This window comes from Rhipicephalus sanguineus, chromosome 5 (assembly GCF_013339695.2).
Source record: "Rhipicephalus sanguineus isolate Rsan-2018 chromosome 5, BIME_Rsan_1.4, whole genome shotgun sequence".
Taxonomy (NCBI): domain Eukaryota; kingdom Metazoa; phylum Arthropoda; class Arachnida; order Ixodida; family Ixodidae; genus Rhipicephalus; species Rhipicephalus sanguineus.
In genome coordinates, this window is record NC_051180.1 from 16394683 (window position 1) to 16413454 (window position 18772).

The window sequence follows — 18772 nt, forward strand, 5'->3', positions numbered from 1 at the left end:
AACCTACCTTCAGTGTTTGTTTCTTCAGTGAAATTTTGTCACTAAGAAGATACTTTGCACCAGTTTTTAAATGTCTTCTGCCCTCGTAAAATATTAGACATTTTAAATATGGTGAAGAAAACAAACTTAGTTTCCAAGTGACGAAATTTTACAGAAATACGATTGTTGTCCTGAACTGTACACAAACTGATACGTACTTATTTAAAAACAGTGAATACATCTCTTGTTCTTTTTTAGCTGATGGTCTCACACGCTGTGCTTAAGTTCACACACTGTGCCCAACATAAGAAGCATAATTTCTTGCCCGTTCACAACTGCGTGGGGAAATTTGTGTTACATTTATGGCAGGAAATATGAACTCAGTGAACAAATTTAAATTAAAATCCGTTGATTGGCTCAAAACTTGAGCCTTATTCTAGCACCCCCTTTAATGGCATCGCAAAACAAAAGTTATATAAAGACCTTCGTATAGTGACAGCAGGCTTCCGGAACTCTTGCACGGTCATAGACATTCCGGTACTTGTACTTTGTCCACTGTGCGCATCAAAGGAAAAAACAACTCTAGCGATAGATCACAAGCTTCGGTTCATTTCTGCCTGTAGAAAAGAACAAGCCCGCCAGAGTGCCAGCGCAACAAGTGTCGCTTTCTCTCACACAACATTCCACTCACAGTTGTCAAGACACTCATCGCGGATTTGCGGCAAAGCACAGACTCAAACAACGTTAGAAGGTCCGACGTATCGCCCATAAAAGCACGTCTGCAGAAATTCTTCCTAGGGCACAGTTATAAAAAACGACACAGGCCGAGGGTCACCGTTCTGCGCATATTCTGAAGCGTCCAATGTGTTCGTTCTATTCGTGCGTATATCTTTCACAATTCGCAGTTCACGACGTGGGGGCCAGTCTCAATGGTGATGCGACCCAAGGCGGTCGCCGCTACGGTCTCCGCCCCAGAGTCATGTGTAGTAGTGACTCAGGCCGTTGGCTCTGTGTCCAGCGTGCGTGAGCGAGTGTCCCGACAGGTTTGGGTACAGGTTGCAGGCTCCCGTGGCGCTGGGTGTCCAGTAGGGACTACGCACAGCCGCTGCTGCGGCCGCGGCTGATGGGGGTAGCCCCATCGGCGCAGGCTGGTGGGCGCCGATGTAGTTGCTCCGGTAGTGCGGTAGCAATAGCTCGGTCTGCAGGCGATACGCGGCCGACGACTCCGGGGTGGGCGCTTGCTGGGCCTGTGTCAGGCCGTGGAAGTCGAACTTGTAGGCGTAGCGCTTGCCGTGAACTTTGGTCATGATGTTCTTGTCGTAGTAGTAGCGAAGCGCGCGGCTCAGCTTGTCGTAGTTCATGTTCGGCTTGCTCTTGCGCTCGCCCCAGCGCCGGGCTACTTCGTCCGGGTCGATGAGCTTGAACTCGCCGTTCTGTCCCTCCCAGGTGATGCAGTTGGCGTTGCTGCTGTCCGAGAGGAGCTCGAGCAGAAACTGCCACAGCTGGATCTGTCCGCTGCCTGCGTAGAGAAGAATTGCGGCAAGTGAAAAAAAAATGTGTTAAGAGTATACATTTTGAGCAGATTCACGGACTATGAGAGAAAGGGATCAAACGGGAATGACGGGGAAGTTAACAGCAGTAGAATCATCTGCTGTGCTGCTTGTTCGACAAAGTATAATAAGAAGTATGTCTAAGAAAAAGGGTGAGGGGAAGCATAAAACGTCAATCGTTTAAGTAAGTATCTACGTTGGAAAGACAGCAGCACTTATCGCCTTCAGTTAAGATTATTACCGCGCGCGCTCCTTTTTGTATTTTGTGTAACCGGTCCGCTACACGTAAAACTATACTGCCTTTCCCAAACCGCGCCCCAATGTCTGGTAACCTTCCAGATCATTTTAGAATCGTCTGATTGGCTTGAACGCGCAAACGCTAACAGTTGAGTTTAATCTGTAACTAGCATGGCCACCGGCGATAAGACTCGAATGTTCGATGCCGCATGTACAAATGCCGACGCGCCTAACCGTAGATCAGATTACTCGATGGCCGACGACTGTTCACGCCGTTATCGATTTACAGTTTGAATCACTTGCACGTTATCTTCTCATTTTCCGGGCTCAGGTTCACCCAAATAAAAAGTTTAGTCTTGAACACGCCGACTGCTTTCGTCAACGTCACGACCACGTGGCACTATAATATAATGCATCGCTAAACTGTACGGACGACTATGTACCCGATGTATAATTTAATATGCACGATGGTGCAGGTCCTGCTGCAACCTGCTGCATAATCATACATAGTGACAACCAGTACCGTCAACCAGGCAACAGCCCACTGAATAAATAGGACAACCAGTGTGCTTATTTTCATTGTATGTTATATCCAACGTGCTGCCGCGGACTTCATGCCTTCATTATTACCACATTGTTAATAACACTGGACGAGCCACTGTGACAGCCGTGCAGGCATGGCGCAGCTAAGCGTAGTTATAGTACTCAGCTCCACGGCTCTGCTTTATGAATGTCCAAAAATAAATCAGTTCTTCGAATAGGCAGACTGTCGGTGAATGACATTGCCTCTCAAGGAGGCTGCCATTACACGAGATACGCTTAGCTTCCTCTGTGTCTACACAACAACGCGTTACTGGTCTTTAAAAAATATATTTTATGTCCATGGTCAAATGATGAAATAGTCAAAGATGAAATGCCGACCCATTAATGAGCGTTCACACCATGATTGAACGCAGCGTCCATTATCTCTGTCAGCCTCAAATTGCAATGATCTGTCAAATAAATATGTCAAAGTTACGCATTGTATTCCATGTCGCTGGCCATTTGAAAGTAAATCAGGGTGGTATGGATAATCATTTAGGCTAATTCAAGTGAGTATTCATATTCTCTGTTTAATTATGTTTTTACTTGTTCTACAATCAATATCAAGACATTTTTTCCACGAAGAAAGCTATGTCACCGTCTTAAAGCATACGCGCATTTTTCTTGTTAGCTGCAATCATACGCGAAAAAATATTATTTCGGCATTGCTAACGCAATGCCGGACGTCAACTATACCATGCAGGACGTCAACCACACCTTCGACAAAAATGTCATGCATGGCAATACTCATAGCACTGAAGTGAGTTAGCATAGGTTGAAGCACATGTTTCAATTCACTCGAAGTTCAACGTTATGGTTTGTCTCATTGCCCCCACATAACAAAAATGGCCAACGCGGCTGAAGAAATGTAAACGTTCTCGAGTGACCGCTTTGGCGGCGCTGGACAAGCTCACTGCGCGGGCGGCCTTAAAAGGTCCGCGTCTACATAACAGGCATAAAAGCTCGTATCAGGGCACACCTGCTCACACACGGCAAACGCGTTGCATAGGCGAAAGCGAGCAACATCAGTCGAGGGGTGCTTTCAATAGCGCGAGTGACTGCGGGGCTTCGGTGGGGAGACGACGAGTGACGTTCTAATCGCGATAAGCACCGTGTCAACGCACGTGCTTGGGGGCAACCGGAGCAAGGCTTAATACACACAGCCGCGAACTCGCAATATCCCCTCCCAGCAGTGGCTGAAAGTAGAGCGGCTGGAAACGACAGGGAAGGGAGGCGATCAACGCTTCCACTCATTGGCTACGTCTGTGGACACGGTGGCCTTCCCATTCGGGGTAAAGATGGAGGGAAGGAAGGAAAGGCGATCGTTTTTTTTTTGTTTTAGTACAGGCGAGTGAGAACAGGGTGCAACAGCAGTGGCAGGTCGGACCGTGTGTGTTTCGGACACCGCCGGGTAATGGGCCATGTAAACGACACTCAAAAAGCGAAACGTTGGCTCTCCTAGCTGGAGGCGACATTCTTGCCTTGTTAAGTTATTAAGTTAAAATAAACTGCACTTGAAGATAATGTCGCGCCGTTTTGTGCACAGAAGATAGAGACTCAAAGAAAATTTGGAGATTGAAATGACATTTTCATTGCGGATAATCGTCACTGCAGGACATTACAGCGATGTATCTCGATTGGGAAAATTGACTGGTTGGATGACGAGAGAAACGCGCGTTTTGATACGTATATAAAAAATTAAGCAAAAACGAATCTGCACGTGACGTGAAAACGAATCTGCGCGTGTTTCCAGGCGCTTTGGTGCGTTGATCAACTGCTTCGGCGCTGACTTGACGTCTCAGAGTATTGCAGGAAGCCCTGCACTGCGAGTTACCACACGGAGTATGCCGTGACTACGCTTAATTTCTGGCTCGCATCAGAGGTCTTGTCAAGACCTTTAAAGAGACTACGTGCATGACACTAACGGACGCAGTCTGTTGTTTTGGGGACTCTGTGGCAATTCTGTGCCCTAAATTTCAAGTTAGAGAAGACGTTTAGGCGCATTCACTTGAAAAGAACAGCGGACATTCTAAGTAACGCCACCACAGAATTCCAACAACAGCTGTAACCAGCGGCAACTTCGAGATTTTACGAAAGAATGTATTTTACAGATCTGTAATCTGCGCAGTGAAGTTAAGGGCTATGTTATAAATGTGTTGTAGATTCTCGGCCATTCTCGGCTTTTGCGAAATATTTATTAAAACTATGCTTTGGCATGGAGAAGAGAACTCCATAAAATAAGCTGAAAAATAAAGAAAAGGAACACGGAGAAATGTATAACATATATAGAAGTGATATAGTGTGACATATAACGCATGACGAATAACCGAACAGACTGAAGTTCAAATAAAAAGGAAAGTTATTGCGACGCCAACGGTGGGTTTGGCTTTCTAGTGCCGCCCGCAAAAACCGCAGGAATGCCACGTCACGTTAGCGCTGCTCACTCACGCCACGGTCTGGCTACTCTACAAGCTTGGTGACTGTTCAGTCAGACCGAAGGTCGCGAAAGTTATATCACAATATATCCACCTCGAAACTCCTATGCTCCGTATGTTAGTGGCTCCTGCTGAATGATGATGAGTAGAGAACTGTCTGTGAATATACAAGAAATGTTTTCGTTTTTTGGAAATAAGCGAACAAACGGACTGCTAGAAATGTTAAAATTAGGCAGCTTACTCACATACCAAAATATTTTATTCTCTCTCTCTCTCTTTCCTGCTTCTCACTTCTCATCACTCGCCTTCCTGCTTGCTTTGGTTTTGGGCCACGTTTTTCAAATTCACTTTCTTTTTGACACTATTATTTCAAAATACGTAAGTTGCTGTCAGGCACGTAGCCAGGATTTTTTTTCGGGGGGGGGGCCCAAGGCCTAATTATTCGAAAGAAAGTCTTTTCATGGCAAAAAGAAAAAAAGGTTGCCCGGGAATATAAAAGGCTGGACGAATTTCGGGGGGGGGGGGGGGGCCGGGCCCCCCGGGCCCCCCCTTGCCTACGTGCCTGGTTGCTGTGGCGACGCTGTATCTTCTTCCGCTTGTTAGTCATCCATTCATCGTCATATATTCGCCGTTGTCGACACGTACCATGGGCATCTCGTCAACACGACTCCTTGAAATGCTCATGCAAGTAGCATGAAGACCATACGATGCGAATACGCAATGCTCGTACGCTTGAATAAGTTATTCTGACAATCAAACGAGATATCAGTCCTGACCAAACCCAGTGTGAACCACAGGTCGCACCTATGTCACGTAGATGACGCTGGAAGTATATGCAAATCGCTTATGAAGGCAACGAGGCACGAATGAGCTGGGATGCAAGCGCATATCAGAATAAGAAAATATATATAGTGGGACGGCGGCGGTGGTCGGGAGGACGGCCGCCCTTGGCTTCACGGCCCCTCGAGCAGCAACAAAGCCGTGACTAACGCTCCAGATTGAGCGGCACGAAAATTCAACCGGCTGCTTGGCGGGGGATGCCGCACTCGACCCGTGGCGTCCATAAAGCAAGCAACGCCAGGTTGACGTTACGAGAGCCCTCCGCAAACAGTAGTGGGGAGCAGATGAAAGACAGAAAGGGCGTTGAAAGGAAATAAAAAGCCGGAGGGGGAGAAAGTGGAGCGCGATATGCGGCACCGTTGCAGAGGGCGCGAGTGCAGATACGGTGCGGGGGGTATAGGACACGCTGCTGCCGCTCTTAATGGGACCACGATGATATGTAAATATGGCCGGGCGAGCGAAGCACGAGCGGTCACCGAGCGCCTGAGTGGCTTCGTGTGTGCGTGTGTTTATGGGAGCCCCGATCGAAAAAGTAAAGGACATAAATAATGTTCAGGGGTGGTAGGACAAGAGGGGTAAGTTTGACGATGTGGAGGGCACCCGGAGAAGGGGATAGGAGCGGCCTGCGTTTTGGCGAACTGGAGCCTAAAGCAATTTCTCGAGAGCCTTTTAAACACAAGGCCGGCTGCGGCTGCTCGTGTAAAGGAAACACCACGTTCTTCACTTCCGGGGCTCGCGCGGACTTTGATCGGCGACGTCCGCTTGCTTTGTGACTCCCTGCACGACAGACAACTGCGGGGCTCTGCTTTCATGATTTTTTTTTCTGCCACGAGTTGATGCACAACGAAGGAACAAGAACGGGAGTCCAGAAGCACCGCATTGTGGCCTTGCATCGCGTGGAGTGCAATGGCTGCCGCTGTGTGTGTATAATAAGCCTTTCCGGGAACGTGTTGTGTGTGCATGTTAGACGTTACGCTTGGGAGAAATGTGCTTCCGATCCACCTTGTCAGTCGAGTACGATCGAGTTCGCAGTGCAAACGAAGGCCGAAAACTAAGCACCAGTGGCGGTTCTCGGGAACGGGATCGTCACGCATGGCAGATAGCCCTAGGTTGTGCAGAACCAATCTGCCGACGTGACAGAGCTCGCGTCGTTGAGGGCAACGTGTTAGCGCTGGAGGTCAAATCGGAGCCTCATTTTGACATATGAAGTGTCAGTGAACCTGGATGCTGAATTAATCAAGAAAAAAAATAATATGAAGAGCTCTGCGGAAGGAAGGCGTTTCGCACAGCTGGAAAACGTCGACCTTATGTGGAGCTTATGCATGACTACAGTGAACATGAAAAGGAATTGTACTTCCTTCGGGTTATAACCATAGCAATCTTTCAACACGGCATCTCGGTTTGGATACTGTCATAATGCAAAAATTTTACTCAGTTTAAAAAAAATGACACCATTTGCAATGAACATCAAAATTTGCGTTTGGAGTTTGTAAAACTACGCGCTATCACTCAATCAATTAATATTCGTTCACACGGCGTTGGCACGTACCTTGTGATGAGAACCTTGCGCTAGCAGCTCGAAACATTTGAAATGAGTCTGAAACGATAAATATGCGCAAAAGAAGCGTTACTATCACAGGCATGGTAAAAAAAAAAAAAAAAAACTTTCACGATGATCTTCCACATAATGGCGCCTCTGCGCTATCTACCTAATTAGATAACTGCTATATTGAGTTAATGACAACGCTTCAAAGAATAGACAAAAACTGTGACAGTTAAAACTGTAACTGTAATACTGTAACTGTAACAGTTAAAACTGTAAAACTGTAACTGTGACAGTTAAAAATAGAAATGCGTACATGGGAGAGGAACTGTGCAGCAGCGTAGGCATGTGCGTTCGAAAACATCCTGAATTTCAAGCAAGCTCCCTCAATGCACGAACGTGTCTACACATTTCTACGGAAAGAACGCAAATGCCTGAATGAATGGCGCGGAAAAACGAAAGGTCACAGAGGAGAGAGAACCAGAGGACAATGCTAGAAATAGTAAAGTTAATCACAGAACTAACCTGGTTAAATTCTTATGCTATTAAAAACGTCGTGAAAGCTCTAACTGAAGTCATTCAGCCAGCAAGACCAGAACACCAAGCGCTGTTTGGTTGTTGAATCCATTCTTGACTGTTTGGCAGTTGTTGCTGTCGTTATAATGAGCGCAGTCTTTGAGTCGATGCACTAGCGACTGCCAATCGCCGAGCCCTTGCAACATAAGAACGTTTACACGGATTCGACTCTCGGATAACTGATACCGGCTGCGACTGCTTGCCTGCATTTGTTTGATGCAATCTTTATATATATGCCTTGCAGCAAATCTCTCGAATAAAAAAAAAGAAGTTGGCGTTGTAGGCGGCATGATTGGCTGTACGTGGCTAAACTGCAGTTATCACATAAAGATAATTTATTTTAAAAAATGACAGACATAGGGGCCGAAAGACACACATTGGCAGAATAACATAGACCGACATTAGTATAACACAGTAGACAGACATACAGACCAAAACACTGAGCAACAGACAAACAGGCTGACAGGCTAAACGGATAGAGGGACCGTCAGATCTCCAAACACGCTGTCTATAAGATAGACCAGTAGGCCACAGACTAATAGAAAAGCGTGGCAGTTGTACTGAGAGATAGGGGGAGAGAAAGAGAAAGCCGTACCAGGTGTCGAAGACCTCTGGGGGGACTGGGCGTCAGCTTTGCTCGAGGCTGTGAGCGATTGAGCGCTGAAACCTGCAAAGTGCGACAGGACGCCGAAATGAGAAAAAATACACAAAAATGGCAAAAGCAACGCACGAACAACGGGTGACGAAAACCTATAGAACACACTGAAGCCATAGGGGCGGTTCATGGGATTCCTTCGCGGTTTTCGATTGCTCTAGGCGTACCGCACGTGCGGTCTGTCTAGGATTAAAAAGAATAACTGCTGGCGGAAAGAAAACCGACAAAGCGCGAAGAATTACGTACACTAACCTTTAATTACACGGCTATTGCGAAACCATAAACATAGGACATTTTACGTCTTTGTGTGCCCTGCATATGCGGCTGAGCGAAGGACACCTTTAATGTAAGGTAGACTGTGTGGACTCCCGGCCATTTGTTTGGAGGAGAAACTATTCGGCTCGCGGAGACGTGTGGACCACGCTAAACGCACTTGAGATTTCATGTTGAACTTTTTAAGGGCGATAGGATTGCTCGTCTTTAGGATGCGAGGTATACGAAGACTCCTGCACATAGTATAGGGAGCGCACATCCGCGCACAGGAAAACGTGTGTAGAGTTACTCATTGTATATACTATAGCACAGTCAACTGCAACTACCTCTATCTATTCCATTTCACCTTACCTAGGTGAGATGTAGCAGGCAATAGACGTGCTCTCCAAGCCGACCTCTTCCTCTTTGTGATCATTAAATATTTTGTTCTATTTCATAAGTAAAGGTTATATCTGCTACGATGACGCAAGTCGGAAAGTACAAGTCGTGTGCAGTGCATAACACCTACTCAATCATGTACAGTCTACATTTTAGCGAATTCTGAAGAATTTGTAAAGAAGAAAGCAGGAAAAAGATCACGTGTTGCGTAGCCAACAGAAACAGCATAAATACGGGTATACGTACGTTAATACACTTTCTTAAACGTCGCAGAAGAAGACTTTACAAGCACTACTCGCCTTCCTGCGATCCACTGGCCTGTCAGAGCGCCTCTGAGCGGAACGCTCTTGTGTGTGTGTGGTTGTGATTGTTTTTTTCCTTATTATTTATTTTCTCTCTCTCGCTTTCAACCCCCTATTCCCCAACCCCAGTGCAGGGTAGCATACCGGATACAAACTTCTGGTTAACCTCCCTGCCTTGATCTGCTCTTTCTCTCTCTCTCTCTTAAAGAAGCAAATATCGCTGAACATTATAACGCGCTTATATTAATTTGACACATATCGACTGTTTGTGCTTCTACCTTACGCTCATTCAGGCAAAAACAACGACGTACGAGCAACAGTATTTTTTTTGGTCAAATATAGGGCTTGTGATGCCCGATATATCGCTGTGTCCTCCTTGTACGTTCATTGGATAAGGTGTATCGCATATTGTGATGATCTTTCTGCGGGTTGTTTCCTCTTTTTTTATTGCATTTACTTCACTGGACCTATTGGACTTTTTGTAATTGGTGTTCAAGCTTGCTATTTCGTATTGTGCAGTAGTAAGTTTGTTGCGAACTCTGATCTACTCGCGGAGCAATTGAGCACTCTTGTGATAATTTTGCACTTCCATAGGAGTACTTCTTTTAACGGACGTTGCAGCAGAGCAGCCGGCGTCTCTCAGAGGCAGGCGCCAGCATTTCCTCAGATGCATTTATAACAAAAAAGAAAAAGGAGAAGATCATGCCTAGAAGACTTCGTGTCAACCAGATGCGTTGCTCTTGCTGCTGTTCCTCATTGAGATTAGTGGCGCGTAGTAATAACGTTACTGGTGAAAACTAATTGAGCGACAGGAAACCAACGGACAAATCCGGTCACTGCCAGCGTTAGAGAAATGAACTGCTTATTAGAATATTCTATTAGAACGTTATATGCGAGATTTATCTCACAATATTGTTCAGGCATTCTTTAAAATATGGAAAAACATTATTGTACAACCATTTCCCACCAAACCCACAGACTCATTCTTATTTGTGTGGAGGAGGAGGACGAAGGAAATGAATGAAAGGCAGGGAGGTTAACCAGGCGCGCGTCCGGTTTGCTACCCTACACTGGGGAAAGGGATGATGGGACTAAAAGAAAGAAATAAGTCTGCACGAATAAAAGCAATGACTAAAACTCAAGAAGACTCGTCAACAGGGCTAGTGGTACTTGAGCATCTTGAACACAGCGAAAAAACGACACGGACACCAGGAGAATATTCAGCGCTGTAGTGTGTCCAATATTTTTCTGGTGTCCGTGCCTCCCTTGCGCTGCGTTCAAGGGGTTTAAGGGTTAAAACTCCGTCCACTAGTTCGGTTACTAATGCACACCGCATTTTGTGGACTATAAGTGGTACTATTGTACAACTTCCGCCTTCGTCAACACGGAGTCAATACTTTTTCGTTTTCAATTCGAAACGCAGTCAGTCTGAACAGAAAACTAAAAATCTCCTTTTTTTTGAAAAAAAACTTATCGAGTAGTCGGTATATATGTGAACTTCCCCGTTTTAACATCTGCTCCGCATTTCATCAACTAATTACGAAGACACTGTTTTGTCGGTAGGCAAAATTGCAATCGCACTGAGTTCCCAAGGAACTTAATTATTCACGAATCTTCCATGCGTAAGCGAACGATCCCTTCTGTTCAGGCGGGATTAGCCAGGGTCAAAGTGATTATAGGCTGTACAGCGAGGGTCAATGTGCTTACAGGACGTGCCGCATATGTAGCTACCAATCACGTCAAAGCGCAAAAAGAAGGTTGTCGCGAACGGGCAACATGATGAGATCTATGGTGCCAAAAAAAAAACAAAAAAAAACATCATAGCGAGAAGTAGAGAGAAATTCAGTATCTCAAATATGGCGCCACGGGGATCGTTGTGGCTGGGACGAGTATATACACACGCCTTGCAAACTATGAGAAAGGAGACCCACAATTATCCCAGCGGCGGCAGCGATGAGACGGCGCCGTCGCGACTTACTCCGCGCCGCCACGGGTAATTTATTACGACGGCGCTCGCTTTCCCAAACCTATATTGGCCCGAGCTCCGAATAAAGCGTTTTTTGAGCAAAGGGTAACTGCACCCTGCGCATAACGATCGCCGGTATTCGCCCGTCCACCCCATGTATGGCCACATAGCCGTGTACGTCTCGCCGCTGGTTTGCGACTGACGCCACTCCCGCAGGCGCCACAAATCTCGTCTTCATCTCAACATTGAACACCCTGGTCTGGCTCGCTCCATTGACCTTTCGGAGTCACCTTCGCGCTCGTTATACCGTGAAGCGATGCTTTTCGTGAGGATGACTAGACCTATAGGTCTATATAGCCATCCTCCGTGTACAGGCATATATATTTGCCTGTATACGGAGGTAGCCGTTAGACAACGTCGCCAAACAACGTCGGGAAATGTAAAAGAGAGAGAATGAAAAGTGTCCTCCTCGGTGGTACAGTAGTTGCCATGCCTGGCTGCTGACCCGAAGGTCGCAGGTTCGACCCCGGCCGCGGCGGTCGCACTTCGACGGAGGCGAAATCCTAGAATCCCCCGTACTGCGCGATGTCACTGCACGTTCAAGAACACCAGGTAGTCGAAATTTACGGAGTCCTCCACTACGGCATGCCTCACAATAATATCGTGGTCTTGGCACGTGATACCCTAGGTGTTATTACGAAACTGAAAAGGAACAATAACGGGAAGCGATTCTTTATAATTATTATCGGTGCCATTGCATTGCACATTACGCGAGATTGCCAATTTTTCTCTTTCCATCGTACGGAAAACATGAATAATCAATTTCTAAAGCGGTGCTGAAGTTTCAGTGAGCGTCCAACGCATTTTAAAGGATAGCGGGGCTTTAATTAACATCAGCGCTTCATTCCGTCGTAACTTTGTAATCCTGAGACGAAACAGAGAAGGACAATCGTACTTTTGGTTTATTGGCGCACTTAAAGGTGATTCCACCCCTTCGCAGACTTTATAGAACCGCACGTGTTGTACAAGCGCCTGGTTAACGTTAACGCGGTTTACTTCTAACTCCATAAGTGGATCGAGTGTGGCATAATTTCAACGCCTATAGGGACATCCGTATTCGGAAAACAGCATTTATTCAGAATCAGCGCACCACGCTATTCGTGTTGCACAGATTCTGTTTTTTTTTTTTTTCATGCGAAACTACTGAAGTGCTTACATATTGTAAGCAATGAGCTGCGAGTATCCGTTAGTTACTACAGCACCAGTGGCTGAACAATCTGAAATAATTTACGACCAAAAGCTTTGAAAGGTACATGCATAACAGGCATGTCAATATGCTTTGTGAGGTGCACTCTGAAGTTTGCCAATAACCAAAACATTGTCTTGTTCTTAAGTAATAAAACATTCCAATCGAAGTAAATGAATGACTTTTAAAAAATTAACGTTTAGCGATGAGCATCAAAGGAAACAATTACGTTTCAGAGCGCGTGAATTCCAGCTATAGATTAACTCGTATAGGAGTGAGTAAGGTTTTACGAACGAAACTAGATAGGAGTACAAATCGATGGCTAAAACTTGAAGCTAAAGCTTCGTGGAGCTCCAGTGATTTAATTATTCAAATGCCCTGTGTTAAAACGTTGCGTAACTATACGCTGAGCTTTATGCAAGCCTGCGCTGAGCATCTGAGTAAACAAAGCTCATGAGAAACGTGCCGCAGAAAGTAGAGATACAAAGGCGGGTCTCGTAACTTATTTCTACTTGCTTCACGTTGCAGCATATGCTAGAACGTCACACGTAGGTAAATAGACGGATCTGAAAGCATTGAATCTGGGTCCTTCATTCCGTCTAAGAACGCGCAAAATCAACTGAGTCGGCCCGTCACTACATTACCCTTAGGACATCACCGCTTGCTTTTGCACGTCGACTACGAGGTGTCCTCAAACAAAGCAGTCGTCCGCTGCCAATGCATGCGTAAACTTTCATACACCGTTTGAGTATGTCAACCGCAAGAATTGCGATGAAAAAATCCGTAAACAGGGGGTGGGTGCTCGAGCCGACATTTTGACAAGTGGACTTGTCTTCTTCAAGGCTGGAAGGCTGGAAGTTCCAGCCTTGAAGAAGACTAGTCCACTTGTCGAAACGTCGGGTCGAGCACTCACCCCCTGTTTACGGATTTTTTCATCGCAAGCTTCCATCTTCCCCTTCCTGCCGTTTTTTGAACCGTAAGACTTGACACACAAACGGACGACATCGCATAAGGTGCAGTTGACTCACAGGACGAGACCGAAGTCTGGTGCTCGTAGCCTCCATTGGTAGGAGAGCCCGCAGACCAGCCGGACTTGCGGAGGGCCTCCGAGTACGACGTCTGGTCTGAGCACATAAGATGGCCGATCGCAGTTGCAATCAAGTGAATGGGAAGCGTTTACTTTGTGTCTGTTGCACTGGGCTCGCCTTTACGAAAAGCGTCATAGCGCGCGAACTAGTCTGTAAGAAATCGGGCATGTAAGGCCGCATTTGGCGCTACCATTAGGAGAGGAACTGGAGCCGTGTAACACTTAATGCATGAGCTTAACGATGAGTAAGAGGTAAGATTAAACATTTTAAGTGTATACGGGGTTGAATAACAGAAACAATTTATGCACGTTCATTACGATGACCCGTATAAGCCAAGGTAGTGTTCTATGGTAAGTTGCAATTTACATCAAGAGCTGTTGTAAAATGACGGTGACGATTAAATTTTGTAGTTATGCCGTTAGCGGACACAACGCAACATTTTTTTAAATTTTTGTGATATGCCGGCAAGTGAGATGAGCGGTTCAGGTGAGCACAATTCAATGGTAAATGCAGTCAGCATGATATGCCCGCCTCCGTTTAGCTTACACTCGTAACACACTCGAAGCAAAATTTTTGCGCCGTGTCTTACACCTGTCGTCAAAGACAAGATGAAAAACCAACATCCGGCTGTCTTACGCGTAGCAAAGAATATTGCGGCCTCAGCTTATTGCAAGCAGTAATTCAATGTTACTGCCTCGCGAGCAACAGGTATCAAACTCAATCCGCTACGCTCAGGCCTAAGAAAGCTGGGCTCAGCTGTAAGATAAATTGCTCACACCGGACATACCGGATAATACGAACGTTCTCGCCATTTCCTATCATTCCAATTGGGTATCCATGCGAGCAACGTGCGAGACACAGGAAGAGCTCTGCAGGAAAGAGCGCCTTACCGGGCGCGGCGGCGGCGTAGAGCATCGCGGTCGGTCAGCTGCTGTTGAACAGGAAAATCACGGCAGCGAGCGACGTTGGCTTCAACAAGCGCCGAAGGAAGTGGAACGTTAACCCTGGTTGGGTCCGCTTCGCCGCAAGGCCTTCCTTCCTGACGGTGTGGCGGCCCCGTCTCCTGCGGCCGCCAGTGTGGGCGTCCGACGGGCGGAGAGGAAGAGAGGTCGGCTTGCGCGATATGCACAGGCAAGGCAGCGATGCCGAGGGAGAAGCGAGGCCCCAATGGGGAGAGAGAAAGGAGACAAACACCGGAATATGCGCGCTAAAGTAAGGGGAGAACGGAGCGCCCAAATCGTCGAACAGAGGAGCAACAAAACGGATCTCACAGACCCGACTCGATTCGGCTGTCTTTGCTCGCAGCTTTGCCCGATTGTCATCTGTTGGAAAATATTTTGTCACCCGGATGGGAAAGGAGACACAGAGGCGGGAGAAGCTGTCCCGAATCCCGCGTCTCCCTTCCCTCTCTCTCTTCAATCTGGGCATTATCCTCTCCTTTTCGACGACAGTCGGCGTTCCTCGACAGAAATTAGAAGCAAGAAAAATAAGAAAAAAAAAGAGAGAGAGGAGTGCACGGAGCACGGACGTCAGGAGTTGATCTTTCCTTTTAGGGAAAACTGCGCTCGCTTTTCTCGTCGCGCTTTCCCTCCACTCCCCGTGTATGATCGTTGTAAGCGAGACGTGCGTCCCTCCTTGCCTCTGCGAACCAACTTCTGTTCTCGAGTTATGATGATGATGTCTGAAAGCTGTAGCGAACAAACGCAGAGGTCGGGCCAATCAATACGGCGTAGAAGGGAAAAAAGGAGGGAATGGGGAAAGGCGGGAGTGTGAGGCGCTGCGGCGGATTACAACGCCGCTCGCGTTAGATCGCCGGGAGAGGACGGGGGAGTCGACCGCGTGGTTGCCATGGCGACGTCCAATGGAGAAGCAGCGTTCCAGTCTCGTCGGCTTTCGAGGGCCGGAAGCCGTGATCCGAGTTCCGCCCTCCGCGAGCGTTGCGCGACATATAACAAACCGAGGAGGAACGTCGGGCTCCGGGAATAAAGTGATGCGGATCGGAGGAGACCGAGGGACAGCGCGGCCGCACACACGGCGTGTCAGGAGGCGCTAAAACGGAGAATGTATCTCGTCGTAGTCTGCGATAAATGAGACGTCCTCAAGACGCTCTGTGCTGGTCGCCGCGGCATTGGTTCGACGTACCGTTGAGCATTGCAATTGCTGCGAGCGGTGAACGTGTCAAAATGGAACAGCGCGGAACGATGTGACACAAAGTCAGAGAAAGAAAAGAGACGAGTACTTTGAACAGCACCAATGTCGAAAGTGTTGAAAATGTAGCGAAAACTTTAATCTTATACCTTGGCGCCGTTTCGCCTTTTGTGAATTCTCAGTATGAGATCAAGTCTAAATGAACGGCATTGTGGAACACTGCAATTTTCCAGTGGGGTTGCGGCAAAGGCGTCCGCATTCCGCGTTACGCTTTATTTTACTTGCCTTTTCCTATTCAAAATATGCCATGTTGAGCGAACACTTCTTCCTTTCTGTTGCCCCGTTTCGTTGCGCTATTTACGATGAATTTAATGTCAGAATACCAACTATCTCAACATTCAACTCTTTCAAAGTTCGGTGACATCTCACAAATCAATCACGTCCGTCGTTCCCTCTAATCTAATGTCGAAGCGCTGTTTTTAGAGGCTGTCTTTTGAAATCCCTGTCCAAGTATACCGTAATGCTAGAGCGCATTTATATAAGCTTCAGTATTGCGTATTAAGTTCATGTCGAATGAATTTTGGTACAAATGCTTACCACATTCGTATTTTCTGCGCTCAGCATAATTCGGTCCTCAGATCAAATAGCGCTACACGCTCACTGGAACACAATGTCTCATTACCGTAAAGTCAGATTCACGCCACAGTGTACATTTCCAGAACAATACACTGCAGACCATATATAAAATGTGTTCAAAGTGAAATTTGCTTTCTAAAATAGCAGGGCCATCATTGCGGTTGTACTATTTTCTATACCTCTTTGTTATACCAGTGTGGCACCCTTCTTTAAAGGGACACTAAAGGCAAATATTAAGTCGACGTTGATTGTTGAAATAGCGGTCCAGAAACCTTGTACTGCTACTTTTATGCCAAGGAAGTGCTTATTTTGACATAAAATCACGTTTTAGTGGTCCGCATCGCGTTAGCGCACTTCAAATCACCCGCCTGAAATCAGACTTTCATACGTCACTGCTGCCGTGCCCAACGTTGCCCGCCTTTACTGCTCGGCCGCCGACACTAGTAGCAGCAGAGCGAAAGTAGCGGGACCCGCAGCAGCAACAACGGCCATCGAAGCCATCAAAGCTTGCTGCAATCGCCGCAATGGATGTGGACGGAGAACTTGACAACGAGACACTGGCTCGCGACGCTGGGCTCCAATTCAGCGACTAAGCCACTTCGAGCGTAAGGGTTCATTCCGCGGCACCCAGTGAAAAGACACATCGGTTTCCTTGCTGCAGCACTGGCGTTGTGCATCATTCGGGCACTCGGCAACATCACATGCATGCGGCATTTTGTCGAACTTTCTGTCAGAGCGACTTTCACGAGCGTGCAACACACGCGGATATACGCGATACTGAATTAAACTACCACTGAGACGCGACCGCGTGAGCGAAACTGAGCGCCGGGCGAAGCGCAGTTCGGCGAAAACGGAACCTTTTGAACCACGCGCGCCGTTCCCCATGGCAACGCCACAGAGGTTCTTTTTTCCATGAATCAAACTGAAACGAACAAACAGCATTTTATTACGTCTTTTGATGCACGGAAGGTTCTTTTTTTATTGCTGCTAGTTTGATTACTAGTGATTTATCGTAGGCAGACTCTCATACGTCATCGGGATCTCTTCGAAAATGTCCCACTCGTGGCGCTCATCGTGTGATACATTTAGCTTAATTTCTCGGTAAGTAGGGCACTGCTGATGATAACATTGCCATTTTAGAAGTTGTCATACATTGAACTTTCACTGTGACATAAATTGTTATTTGCCTTTAGTGTCCCTTTAAGTAAAGTTATACAAACAGATAAAATCATCGTCCGTAGTCGAATGCTGTTGATACATTATGAAAGTACGAAAGAAGGGGAATTGTTCATGGGGCTTGTTTCTTTGTCAGACACAACCAATGAAATCAAGACATCCGCAATAACGCGTCCGATGCTTGTGGGTTAAGATCCCACCGATGGAAAGGGTGATTCTTCGTCCACTTTAATTTCTTTCAGTTAAGATCGAAATTATTACACTGCAATAAAAGAAACAACAAATAATGTCCCTTATGCTTTCCTTAACTGTCGGTTGGTTTCATTGGTTGATACATTATGACATACATGGTAATAAATCATGGTCTGCGGGCCATAGTGCACTTATTACGTGCTGAGCTTGTTACTTTAATCTTGTTCGTGTAGACATTCAGTTGTAACAATGGAGCACAACGCTAAAGAGCACCGCGTTCTTTCTTGCCAACCGCGGCCACAACGCCCTGGTTGGCAAGAAAGGTTGGCAAAGCCACAACGAAAGGCAGTACTCGTTGGGGGCTCGAAGGCAGATACCGAGCGGCTGCTACTGATGCGGTACTAGACTCATTTGTCCTGTGTATTCTTATAAGCCCTTATTATTGCTCCGACACAGGAAATCTACTACTAATGTTACGTCAAAATGAAACCTTTTATACATATTGGGGCGAAACGTAGCACAAGAGATGTACCGTACACAAAATATGCTTGGTGTGTAGAACATGTATAGATAACATTTATAGTATGCACGATTAGCCTAATGTGTACGTGTTTCAGTCCATCTGTGTTGTTCTTCGCATCTTTAAAATGATCACATATGTGCGTAGACATGTTTATCTATTCAAAATCTGAGCGCCCATATTTGTCTGATTCAAGCAAGGCGCTCTTCAATCAGTCTTGCAAACGCTTACCGGGAGTAGGTTCTGCTTGTAATGATTATGATTTCCTTTTACTGCAGATTCTATAGATATTTCATTGCAATCGCGACCGTGTAAAAGAAATAGTAATCTCGCAGTATATTACTAAAGATACCCGACAATATCAAGCTCGCAATATACAGGCCATATTTGCGCTTCGTTGCGCAAGCTGAGCATCCATCACACCGTTTAATATGGTCAGATCATTTATAG

The 18772-nt window shown here is 46.5% G+C and overlaps 1 protein-coding gene and 1 long non-coding RNA gene across 6 annotated transcripts in view; one reads left to right on the forward strand and one right to left on the reverse strand.

Annotated features, from left to right (window-relative positions):
• Window positions 1–900: 900 nt before the first annotated feature.
• The window catches only part of LOC119393284 (Friend leukemia integration 1 transcription factor-like), a 47321-nt gene continuing 29449 nt past the window's right edge, over window positions 901–18772 (reverse strand). For 2 of the 5 annotated variants that reach the window (XM_049416188.1, XM_037660219.2), the window contains 3 exons: window positions 8338–8409; window positions 7173–7220; window positions 901–1498 (listed from right to left, as the gene is read on the reverse strand). In XM_049416188.1, the coding sequence (XP_049272145.1) occupies window positions 957–1498; window positions 7173–7220; window positions 8338–8409 (662 nt within the window). In that variant the 3' untranslated portion in view covers window positions 901–956. Of the gene's footprint in view, window positions 1499–7168; window positions 7221–8337; window positions 8410–13590; window positions 13687–18772 lie in introns of all 5 variants that reach the window. The other 3 variants (XM_049416187.1, XM_049416185.1, XM_049416189.1) reach the window with 3 other exon arrangements.
• LOC119393286 (uncharacterized) overlaps window positions 1423–18772 on the forward strand; it is a 148279-nt gene continuing 130929 nt past the window's right edge. Inside the window, exon 1 of the long non-coding RNA XR_007416326.1 lies at window positions 1423–1535. This is a non-coding gene — a long non-coding RNA (uncharacterized LOC119393286). The remainder of the gene's footprint in view (window positions 1536–18772) is intronic.